The following is a 13234-nucleotide window of genomic DNA, read 5'->3' on the forward strand; positions in this document are numbered from 1 at the left end:
AGAAAAAGCTACTGGAAAGAGTACTCAAACCAGTCATGCATGTAAAAAGTGAATTGGAAGAATTGACAAAACTTTCATATGCTCTATTTTGTGTGATCCTTCTAATAACGAATCTAAAGATTGAAGTAAAATTCTTCCATTTTTTACATTTAACAGTAAGTTTATGATAGTACATTTCCTGTTATTTTTGTAACATTTTGCTTAGTTTCTTCCTATATGAAGAAACCTTTTAAAAATGCTACAATTCTATGCCTTTTATAAGAACTTTCTAAAGACATGTCAAATTCTCAACATGAAGAAAAACTTCATGTAGTTTGTTCAACACCATTTTTTGTAAATGGAATTTATTCTTGCAACTTTTTTGCATTTTTGTCTAACCAATATTAGAGTCCATTAACAGATATTAAGCAGATGTACATGATCTACTGACCTATCATTAAGCTACCACTTTAATGAAGAACAAAATTTAGAAACATCCAGATGGTCCCATTATTACTATTTTCTTTCTTTTCTTTCTGCAGAGACTTTAAAAAAATCAAACACATGCTAGTTCTACTGGCAAAATACCCTGCAGTACAATGTAACACAGGCTTCCATATTGCCCAGAAAACAGAAAAAGCAATTAAGCATTCATACCAATGAGGTATTTTGTAGATCATATACATGTCTGTTACTGTTTTAAAATATTTTCAAGCTTTTTTCCTCATCATAAAATGGAATTTTGAATAGGTCTTCTCTCACTCTGTATTGTAAATTATTTCTATACCAAGCTTCCTGAATAGTCTTTATATGACTTAATATGACCTGTCACATTTATTCTGATGTGTGTCTTGTAAAAGATCATGTTACTTTAAAATTATCTGTATTAAAATACAAGCAAATAAAAATAAGGTCAATCATATTCAGCAAAGAAACTGTTTCTTTTCACTTATACCTTCCAAAATGCCCCAGTTAGCACTAGCCTACATCTTCCATCCACAGAAACAATAATTCAGACAAACAGAAAAACAGTGACTTCTTTTAAACTTCTCTGCCCTTACTTGGTTAAAGAAAACACTCATTTCCCTCCAGTGTCCTCCCATCCCACAATTGTGGGGTTTTGGCAGGCTCCCGTTCAAGTTAAGCTGTAAAGAAATATTAGACTAGCAGAAAGTTTAAAATGAGAACAGGTTACCTAGTTAACACAGTACTTTGCTAGAACAAGCACCACAGAGAATGCAGTGAGGCTTAGGGACACCCAGCTCAGCAGAGGTTTCAAAAAGCAAAGCAACACCACACAGCTCACTGCAAGACTGCTAAAATTTATTTCCTCGGGTGTGGCAAAATTGCAGCACCCCAAGAAAAAAAGCAGTGCAACTGCAGACACCGTGCAGTGCCATTAGCCTCAAAGTTAGTGCCACCCTTCCTTGCTGCTCTCTGCACCCATCAGCGTGGATCTGATCAAGGCTTACGCTGGGCAACGGCGCCTTCAATGCGGTATCCAAGGATGATGGCAGCCCGCTGGATATCGACTCTGTTCATCAGGTCTGAGCACTTCAGAGCACTGAGTCTCTCTCCATCTTGGTCCTCCACAAAATAGATCAGCTCCACAGGGTTATCAACACCAGCGAGCCGTGACACGTTCACAATCTGAGAAGAAATTGGAAAGCTTTTAAATTTTAAGTTGTGTTTATCCGGGGCTCCTGTACACTTAGTTTTTCAGTCCTTACCCTCTCTCTCCTCTCCCCTCACAGGACCTGGACCTTAAGGACACATCTAAAAAGAAACATTTGGAACAGTTTTGGCCAAGATGGTATCAGTAGCTGTCTTAAGTGTCACTGTGTGCAACCCTTAAGCATAATATTCCACCCTGTACTGTGATGCAGAAATATAATTGCTGACAAAGAAAATCCCTCCATATGTGACACCACGGAATATGATAATTTAGTAACCGTGTAACTGCTTTGAACTGGTATAGCCTGGACATTTCCAATATCTAGAAAAGTCTGATATATTGTGTGTAGTGCTCTAAAATACAGTGTACATCAAAGGCAACATACACATGGGCAAATTCTGTCATCTGTGTAGATACACACAGCTAATATTCAGTAATAATAATCTGCTTCCTAATTAAAATTCAGGATATTTTCACCTAATACTTATCCAAAAGATTTTGAGTGGACATCTTCCAGGTGAAGAAGACATTGCTGGAATAACATATTGATGTCTAATTACACACGTACTATTCAAGTGCTCCACAACCCAGGGAAATTTACAGAACTATCTATTTTGTCACTGAAAAGAAAATTTCCAGGGAAGCAGTCCCTTACATAATAATACATTTCTATGGCACACCTTAAGTGTTAATTTTTTTCTTTATTATTTCATGAAAACATACAGATCCTGCTTTCACTCTAAAGATGCCAACACCATGAAGAAGCCTCTACTGCCTTCTGCACTTGTTGGATAGCAGGAGCTACTGAAGAGATTAGTGTGGCTGTTCTTCTCTAAATACCTACTTTGACTTTGCTTTGTTATTCATAACACACACCTCTGTTGCAGTTTTTCCAAATCTTAAGCAGCTACACAGGGAAATATTCTGTAGGCTTCAAATAGAATTGTTTGCTCTTCCTCAGCAAAAGCCCCTGCACAGTCACTTCCATCCTCCAAACAGCTCCCTCTGGCATCCACCTTTCTACAGGAAGGAATGTATTTGCCACTGGGAAACAATTCTTCCTACCTACTTCTGAAGATGTTAATAACCAAAAGAATGCATGCTATGAGGAAGCCCTCTGGATACCTTCTAACCACCAAACATCTACATTGCATATGAGAATCACATAACAATTTTGAATTCCTGTGAAATTAGATTTTATATATAATACTCTATTCTGTTTAACCATTTACATGTAATGGTGAGCTCAACCTAGAATTAGACCAAGCAAATATTAGGAGACCCTCTATCATGTAAAATGGAATTTTAATTCCTTCTCTGGAAGAAACTGCCACAAAAAAAGAGCAGTATGTTTTGCTCCTTCAGATTTATCCTGTCCTGTGAAGTACATTTTTAATAAACTGGAATCTCAAACACTGCTCATAAGCTTAAAGTAAAGCAAACACACAAATGTTCATGTGTCTGAGGCTTAAAAATGCAAAGCTTTATATTTATTTCTTTCCTAGTTTCCAACAAAATGATCATGTTGAAGGAGAGCAGTGCAGTGCTCTACCTCAACAGGGGTGATGTTCCAGTCTTTGGGGGCATCAATTCAACCCCTAAAAAAGCATTTTCCAGCAGTGGCAACAGCTAGGTAGGTAACAAAATAAATAAAAAACCAAACCAAACCAAACCAAACCGAACCAAACAAGAAAGTAGAAAAAGAGAAAGTACTATTGCCATGAAAGTCTTCTATGCCAAATCAACTGAGAGAAAAAAAAAAACCAAAAAAAAACAACGGTCAACATCAGTCACATTTGATGTGAGGAACAGAACACCTACAAATAGAGCAGAAATATGTGCAAATCTGTGAAACACAACAAGATCTGCTAAGTAGACCCATTAACCAATTCCACATCTCATCCTGAAAGCTATTCTCTCTTCTACCAGCCAAGGGGAAACTAAACTCTGATGGTAGCAAAAAACTGTCATTTTCAACGTCAGGTTTCAATGCACATATTCAACAGCTGTAAGGCTAAATCTGGTGGCACTGATCCCAGACATATCATTAGTTAACAAACATCCACAGCTTTGTATTTCTGCTTCAGCTGAGCTGCCTACACCACAGCCAGGCCTCAGTGCACTGAGCAGCAAGATGTTTGGATTGGTATCTGCTTCCAGCATGGGTGAACCCTGCCTGAGTAGCCCTTAACTCACATGGAGAGTGAGGGAGATGAAAGGCCACATGGGTCTAAAGTCTATGGATTCTTCATTCATTTATGAAACCTCTCTGTGTGTAGCAAAGACATAGAATCAGAGAAATCTAGAAGATTCTTAAAAGGATCATCATATGTTTTATAGTATCATGAAGCACCCAAAAAGTACTATAGGTACAAAATCACAGAATCATTGAGGCTGGAAAAGGCCTCTGAGATCACCAAGCCCAGCCAACCACCTAGCATTACCACACTGGCTACACCATGGCACTAAGTGCCACAAACATCTTTCCCTTAAACACCTCTAGGAATGGTGACTCCACCACTTCCATGGGCAGTCCATTCCAATTCCTGATCACCCTCTCCATGAGGAAGTGTTTTGGTTTTTTAACAAAAATAACAGAAACTGGCCTAATGGGTTAAAGAAGGAACTTCTCCACAGCTGCCTTTAGAAAGGCAGAGGGGAAGCTACCAGTGCTTGTTGTCACAACTCAGCTCAATTTTAACACAGAATTAAAACCAACAGTGTATGACTCCCTATGCTGAGGAACAGGGATGAGTGAGAGCTGTCAGAGGGGAGGAAGGAAGAAGTAGCACACAGAGAGAGCACTGGAGTGAGAGTGAAGAAATTTAGTAGAGGGTGGAGGTGCAGGCTGGTGCTGACAAACTAAGGTCACTGTTTTCAGGTAAGTTTTATCTGAAATAATTTGTTCTGCATGAATGCTCACATCAGACTGAGGGAAGCTGCAACCAAGATTTCAAATCCAAGGGAAGATGGTAATGGATTTCTATTCTGGGAAAGATGATGGCTGAGAGGGGTGTTCTTGAGGTGACTTTTATAAGACAACTGGATTTGTACATAAACACCACAACTGTGACAATATCAGTACTTCAAGTTTTCATTTCTATCATACTGATTCACTAGGAACTTTTTTTTTTTTTTAAACTAATATCTGAGTTTACTGCAGAAGCCACACTGCATCTGAACTGGTTTTAAGTCTGTTTATAAAACTTAGGCACACAGTGCCACTGAGACCACTTTTTACACAATTTCTGTATACAAGGTTTTGTACCATTTTGCTCCAAATTATACTCTCTACACAGATCCAGATTTGTTTTGTCTCATATTTTACAGAGATGTCTCTCTCCTTGAGACAGCTAAGAATCCAAGAGGAGGCAAGAATTATATGCCTCAGGCACCCAGCAATGCAACCCATGTGTAAGGAAGCATTTAAGCATCTTATATTTATACTTTGGCAGTGAAGTATGACATTGGGAGGGAGGAAATACGATGGAAGTCAGAAAATGAAAGGAAAAACTGACAAAACCTACCAAAAAAAAAAACCCCACAAAAACAAAGCAAAAAAAAAACAATTCACAAAAAACCAAACCCCTGGCTAATTCCACTTCTGTGTACACAAATGATACCATCTTTGTTGATACTAGTTGTGCATTTAACCTTCACACGGTAAAGGTTTAACTGTGTCCAGGTGTCAGTAAATTTAATTTAAAAGTTTTTTCAAGAGAATATCATAAGTCAGTGAACAGAGTTGCTGTGGTAACCAACCCTAGTTCATAATTTAAAGCATGGAAATCCAGGTGGTGGGCAAACTGACAAGGCATTTGCAGAGTGTCAATCAGCCAGTGGGATGTCCCAGTTAGCAATCCCATTAGGAGCGAGGAATCCCCGGATAAATTGGTTCAGGGTTTTGAAGGCATGGGTGTTACACAGAAACAAGCAAACATGCACACAGACAATTTCCAAAATGCAAGTATGGGGATTATTTTCCTTTTTTCACAACATTTATCCCCTACGCAAAAAAAAAAAAAAAAAAAAGATTCTGTTTTCTGCCTTATTAAAAGTAGGATTTTAGTGTCCAAGAAATTAAATCAAAGCTGTGCTGTGGTCTGAATGGTTCAGCAGATGTGAACATCAAGCATATGTGAAAGAGGCATTGCAGGAACCCTTCCCTGGGTCTGAGGAAGCTCTCACAGGAACCTGTCAGAGTGGGAAATGGCAGAGCACCTTGTGGGCAGCCAGTTTCCTCCTGACATGCTCTGGCTGGGCAGCACTTGCTGTCAGAGCACCAAACACTTGCCCCACTTCAGTGGGCCTTCCTTGTGCTGAGGTGGGGAGGCTGAGAAGTGAACTGGGAGGGCCAGAGCATGGAAATGCAACACTAAGGACATTCCCTGTGCTGGCTTGCAGAGGCTTAGGCAGGGGAGGAATTGGCTTGCCAGAACAGGAGACAGGAACAGGCTGTGGGTAACCTGACAGAGGAACCAGTCTCTGCCCCCCCACTGTCAAAATGCCTCTGAGAAAAAGGCAAAGCACCACCAGTTACCAAAGGCTCTATTTAAACACCTAAAAACTCCCAGCAAGACTGGGCTTTCACTTTGATTACACACTGGGGAGAGACACAAAGGTGTCGGTAGAAAACCAAGAGAATGAACCTCTCTGCCTTAGTGAGAAGCTCAGTTCAGTCATTATGCCCCCTCACAGATACTACTTCCTCCCACACACCACAATACAGTGTCATGTAATGTGCACTTCAAATCAGAACATCATTCTTTCTGCCACTTAGCAATATCACCTTTTTCCTTCCTTTCAAAAGACCAAGCATGCTGAAATGAAGAAAAGCAAATTCTTTTTTCAATAGCTTCTGGTATATTTTTAAACTACAATCAAGCCATTTAATTTTTCAGAAAATTTAATAAGTTGTTATGATGATCTAGTGACAAAACACATACAGCCTCTGTAGATGCAACTAAAACCACATTAAGCATGTACCTTCAATTTGCAGCAACAGCAGATGCATATTAAATATATAGATCACTTGCTCTGTGAAACATTAATATAAGCATGACACAAAAATAAATGGAACTATCTCATGTATAACAGTCAGGTGTGAGGCTTCAGAGGTTTTTTAATATGGAATGATTATAGGCTCTTTTTATCATGGAGTGCCACCTGTTAATAGACCAGATAGGCAAACAGGAAGGGAAAAGATGTTACTTGGCAATCCTAGCTAGTTCAAAGTTCTTATTCAAAGTATCTAGATTTAAAGAGTAATTTTAAAAATTTTTAGATCCTAGCATGTGCTTTTAGAAATTAAATCTAAACCTCTCAAGGTATCATTTCTGTTTTCTTAATATGTGAAAGGAAACTAATACGCCTGCAATAACATTTACAAATAATCGCTCTGCCTTCTGATCCACAGTCCTGATTTTCTACAGAGCTTAAAAATATCACATTTCAATACAATTTAAGTATTTTTCACCTTAGGAAATAGTCTGGTTTATTGAGAAACTCAGCATAAATGAAATGTGTATGTAGTGTTTTGCAGACACAAACATGTCCTGATAATAAACGTATCCGACGCTTTGGTGTTGCTGGCAGCTTCTGTTCATATTTTCACTTCATTGTGGCCTTACTATCACAGCAGTCACTGTTTGGTGTGCAAGAAATACACACAGGAAAAGTTAAAGCACAAAGAACATTAATAGCTCTCCCTGAAGACACAGATGCAAATATACAACACACTGCAAACACAGCCTATAAACCTGGCTATGCATAACAGAATTAGCAGCAGTAAAGCTAAAAGGTTTCTTGCAAACGGCTATGGACCAGATCCTCAACTTTCAATCCTTGAAATAAATTGTCCTCCATTCACAAACCCACCACCAGCTGCACACAAAAGCCTGTAAGACTGTCTTGCCTTATGCAAACCTGAATATCTTGCCAAATAAAACTACCAAGAAGCTACAGTGCCTGATGGCACCTACCATTCTTATGCAGGACAGCAGGACACCTCTCAAAGACACCTTACAAGACAGGGTACCTTCTCTTCAGCTTTCCTTCTTCCACATCTCCTTTATTCCAGTGATAATCCTATCTGATAGCATGGGCTGTGAGCACCTGGAGAAGTCCTGATGTGTTGACTGTAACTAAGAGAATCCTTCACTGCCCAAAGACAGCAGTCTGCAGTCTTTGCCCTCATTAAGTGGCAAAAATGAGCAGTGCTGCTGATTGGAATATAAGATGCAGACCTCATCTTATGTCCTAGTAAGTAATACAAACTCATAAGAAAAACAGGGTATTTTCTCTTTCCAAAATACAACTCTTAAGCTAGAAAGGACCTGATTGTAATTATGTGTGTGCAAAATTAATTACCTGAATTTAATTTTGTAAAACAGTAAAACTCTAATCTACGTATACACATTTTATACACTGTGATATGTACACACTTTATAGGTGGTGGTAGATTTGCTAGCAATGTAAGGAGTATTTAGTTAATTTATATGCAAAGAGAGGACTGAGGCATAAAATGAACAAAGTGCAGTAAGAGATGCTGGAATAGAAGATCTAAAACAGGCAGCTATTTACAGCAATTCCAAGCTGCACAAAAGAAAGATAAAATAAAATCTCTATTACTAAAACATATGTTTCTGAGATAGGGAAACAAAAGTAAGAAAATTTCAACATCTGGAAACGTAAGTGGTAGCAAAACCTGTACAATTAAGTTAAATAAAGATAATAGGTCTGAACTACTAGGAGAGCATCTGTGAAGAAAACTAACTGCTGATGAATTAGCTGGAAAAAGTAATTTTCATGAAGATAAGCCAGTAAAAAGTATTTTGTCTTTCTGTTTGTTGAACCGACTAGAAAGAACACATGAGAGTATAAAACTGAAATACTCAGGTCTTCCTGGACATTATGTGAATAGTTCCACATATAACAAAACTATAAAGCAGCATTGGAATCCAGATAGCAGAAGCTGCCATGTGTGCAAAATTTGACACGATTAACAGTTCTTACTTGAAAGCCATTTCTGTGACCAGGAATAATGTCATAAATAGGCTGTTAAAGGGTACAATATACCACTACACTGCTGCATCAAGATGCATATGATTGTGTTTCATATTGCTACACTTCCTCCAACACACCGCAGAGAGCTGTGAAATAGCTGATGCAGCAGAGCACTTTTTTAGACTCAGATGAGCATCCTGTCTCCTTTTGCTAGGCAGCTCATTTAAGTAAGACAAGATAGCCAGTTTTTTTAAATAGGAAGTTGGTAAAATAATGTCCATTATAGTTTTTAGGAAGTAATCAGAATTTTTTAGCAGCCACTTGCAACACTCAGTTGTTTGCAGTCGTTACGTTTAGCTTAAAAGACAACAAAGGTATCTAAAAGAACCTTATATTAGGTCCAAAACACAAACACCATCAACTAACTGCAACACACACTTTTGAGTTCTTTCTCAACTCAAAACCTATACAAGGTTAACTTATTCAATAATTTACTGCACTTTAGTTCTTCCTCTGACTTTGGAGCTCTTAATACCTGCACGATGTTGCTGCCTGCAAAACTGGCTCGTCTCCAGATCCGCCCTCTGGCCAAAGCCTCGTGTAAGAGGTGAGCTAGTTTCCTCTCCATCTCAGCCTGAAACACTTCCTCCTGAATTCGCTGGTCGATGACACCCAGGAGAACTACATTGCAGAGAAAAGAACACAAATGAATTAGTAAAATTTTTCAGTGTCTTTGCTGCAACTTGAATGACAAGCTTTGAGTCACCCCGTGGAGAACTCAAGAGCAGCTGTGTTCGTATGTGAACTCTGCCCAGTTCAGCCAGAGGTTGACTCTTGGGAAGGAAGACATTGGGTGGGAAAAAGGTTAAAAGGAATATATTAAGAATAAATTAAAGTATCAGGGCAGAAGGAAGTTTTGGAATCTCGACCAGTCTAGACAGATCCAGGATACTGAAGAAAAAGTTTCCAAAAAAACAAACTTCTGAGCATTCAATGAATTGTTTAAAAACAAATAAAAGGGAAAATTCATCCAAATTGTCTGCTGCAACTCATTTCAGTCAAAATGCTGTGTTGGGAAGTGATACAAAGGTAGGGATGTACAGGGCAAGGATTCAGAATCAAGGAGAAAAATTGTAGGAGACCAGCAGCACATGAATGATGCTGTCTCTGCTAAGTGCATCTTACCTAGCTAAGATAAATATTAACAAGTATGGCAATCACAGAACAAAAAAACCTCCAAACTCTTAGGAGCCTTGCTCACTTCACTTCCCAATTCCAGGTATTCTAAATCACCCGGGCAAGCCTACTAGAAAGCCCACTAGACTGCCCAGAGGAAATCTCTTAGAAAAAAACACATAGGGAGCATGAAAAGTGTGGACCTTTACCAACAAGATAGTATCCAGTGCAAAAAAAGCAAAGTGAATGGAGCAACAGTCACTCAAATGACCTAATTAAACAACTCACTGCTGAATGCAGTAAAATAATTCAGTTTTCATTTCTGAAGCTTTCTGCTAAAATGGTTTATATTTTTTAAAAGTCCATTTTTCACTAAGTGTTTCCATGTTTATTTTTTTAAAGTATGGTGCTTAATAAAAAGCCATCTGATTAGATAAAATCAATTAAATACAATTTTGTTTGAACTTTAAAAAAGAAAATATTAAAACAACTTTTTGGATTCAAAAATTTCCACTACAGATGTCAGAAAAAGGAATTATTTTCATAATTTCTCAGGGAACTGTATCTGCCTTCTAAATTCAATCACAGACTAAGGCTTTGAGAATTAAATAGCAAAATAAATAGGAAGTGGCCTAAGGCTACTACAGACAGCATGTAGAAGACCATTCTTGCCTGTGTATTGGATTTCAGTATCAAAGAATTATGCTTAATAGCATGAACTGTATTCTCCAACTAAGAGGGACAGCTACAGAGAACATTGCATATCCCAAGGTTTTATGACTACTGGGATATGTGCACATATATCTAGCTAATCTGATATTAAAATATTGTATTTGCATGCATGAATTCTATCATTATCCTATATAATGAGTCATTACCCTTACAATGCAATATACAGACTGAAAGGGCTGACCCAGCAGCCAACGTCTGCTCTTCCCAGGCTGCCTGCAAAAAATGGGTTTAGAAAAAATATCTCTACAGCAAAAAGGTACTGCAACTGGTTTTCAAAATTTTACAGTCTGAAATCTTAAAAAAAATCTTAAAAAAAATCTTAAAAAAAAATCTTAAAAAAAATCTTAAAAAAAATCTTAAAAAAAAATCTTAAAAAAAAATCTTAAAAAAAAATCTTAAAAAAAAGCCAAAAGGACATGTTTTCTGAGTTTGATGGACCCTCTTCTTTCTGCAGCATCTAAGAGAACTTCCAGCAAACGATGGATAACAACCCTAAAGCTGAGCAAGAGGGAATGTAAGACCAAAAAAGCCATCATAAATCTTTAAGGAAGGATTGACATTGGATGTGGGATACACACATCACTGTCACATTACTGAACATGATCTGGTGTTGTTCATCTTTCTTCTCTGAAACAAAGTTTCAGCTTGGTTTTCTTCTCAAAGAGTAAATGGGGTCACTAGTGAGGAGACAGGAATACCTGAAAAAAGAGTAAGTCTATACTACTTGTGAACTGCAGGCAGAAAAGTTGTGGGAAGAAAAAAAAATTTACCCAGTGGAACACCTGCACCCTAAGAGTAAGTTTTCTAGGCATAGCCTGGTCACAGTTAAGGCTTTCTGCTTAAAAAGGTACAACCTGCAGCATACAGACAACCTCAACAGCCTTTGAGCATCTAAATGTGACTGCTCAACCACATCTGTGAGTTACAGAATAAAACTTCCAGAAGATTTGGGTGGGAGGGATCTGCTGTGAATGAACCAGAAGAAATCAATCAAATGTGATTAAACTCTTTCATGTACTTGGCTTGTACCTATATCAATTCTGTTTTATTCCTAGCATGTTCTGGTAGAAAATGCCACACATATACAATATTGAATTTTCACTTTAAGTAAAATAAAAATCTAAAAGTCAATGTGGTACATTGACAGCATGCAGAGTGGACACGTTAAGCCTGACAGTTTAAGCTGCCTCATGAAGAATGAACTGCTTTACAGACAAAAACTACTTAGTGTTCATTATCAAGGAATTGCAGGAGTTAATTGTAGACCTGGGAATTATATTTCCCAGATATTTCAGGTCTCTTGGCCTTTGGGTTTAGAATTTATTAATCTTAGGCATGTTATTACCTCATGAAAATGCAGCACCCCTAAGCTATCGATATTTCTGTAGGTTACTTATCCTGCTAACAAAAATAATTGTACTCTTACTTATTCACAGAGACTGTACATACCTGTTCTCACCCAGGAGGATTTCATCAACTGAGACACATTAAGCTTAGGATAATGAAAGGCTGAGGGGAAAACAGAATAAAAGAAAAACATTGGTAAGACCAGTATTCTCAACACCATACACAAAAATAGAAGCCACTTCATAATTTATACTGTCAGTAAGCATCTTATTTACACAGATGTATTACTGCTCCTGAGGCTACACAGACACAATGGGAAGGAAAGTGCTCTGAACATGCACTCCCCAATTTGTCTCTGCACAAAAAGAAGCTAACTGAAGAAGACAGATTTATTACCTGAAAGATTTTGAGCTGCTGTACTGAGGTCATCACTCCTAGAAACTTACAAGCTTGCTCTGTGAATTGTGACTCTTACTAGCTGGCTGCATGATCTGACTTTTGCTCAAAGGGCAACGAGGCAACTCAGGAGTCTCAGAATAAAAATAAGATCTTCTCTGAAGCAGAAACTACATGGAAACACTAAATGTAAAGGAGAAAACTAAACAGATCCGATTTGTGTTTCAGAGTTGTTCTCAGGGGTAAACATTTAAAAAAAATCACCTTGTTATTTTTTTTTACAAAAATTACAACTAAATCCATGTAGGAACATTGGTGCAGACAAATCTCATGGCTCTTCTGTTTGGCTTAGTGGCTACAAGCTTTCTAAATCCCTCAGTATTTCTAAAAAACCTCTGCACCAGAGTGAAATCCTTGCCCCAGTGAAGTAAATAATACTATATCCATTGAGTTCAGTAGGGATAAGATTTTTCCCAAGGTTTCCACTGGAGAGCAGTAAAGACATGTTGGGAAACAAGTGAAGATGGGGGCTGGGCCAAGCGTTTCCTTAATGGAAATCTTAAGTTTCACTATGGCAATAAGAAAATAGAATGGTCTTAACCTTCTCAAAATATTTAATCCAGGTGCAGTTTGCTACGCATTATACAAAGGTTAATTTTTAATCCATTTCATTGGCAGAAAGAACGTGGCACATAACAATTAAATTACCTGGTCCATGATAGATCAATTTGGAGTAAAGATGTTGTATGTCCAACTTGGACTAGTCTGGCACTAATGCATGTTTTTAAGAAATAGAAAATTAGCATTTTTCTAATTTAATTATGCCATGATTTGTAGGGGCAAGAGCAAAAAAAACACTAGTTACACAGAACCTTTCATTTTCATAGATTTATAAGTAGTCATATGAAAAAAAATGATTGGTTA

General features: G+C 37.8%; 1 protein-coding gene across 3 annotated transcripts in view; it reads right to left on the reverse strand.

Annotated features, from left to right (window-relative positions):
- Positions 1-13234, reverse strand: part of KIAA1549 (KIAA1549 ortholog) — a 152468-nt gene that overhangs the window by 46593 nt on the left and 92641 nt on the right. For all 3 annotated transcript variants that reach the window (XM_071727743.1, XM_071727735.1, XM_071727752.1), the window contains exons 7-9: positions 12017-12076; positions 9195-9340; positions 1452-1629 (exon numbers count right to left, since the gene is read on the reverse strand). In XM_071727743.1, coding sequence (XP_071583844.1) covers positions 1452-1629; positions 9195-9340; positions 12017-12076 — 384 coding nt within the window. The remainder of the gene's footprint in view (positions 1-1451; positions 1630-9194; positions 9341-12016; positions 12077-13234) is intronic.

Source organism: Heliangelus exortis, chromosome 1 (assembly GCF_036169615.1).
Source record: "Heliangelus exortis chromosome 1, bHelExo1.hap1, whole genome shotgun sequence".
NCBI classification, from domain to species: Eukaryota; Metazoa; Chordata; class Aves; order Apodiformes; family Trochilidae; genus Heliangelus; species Heliangelus exortis.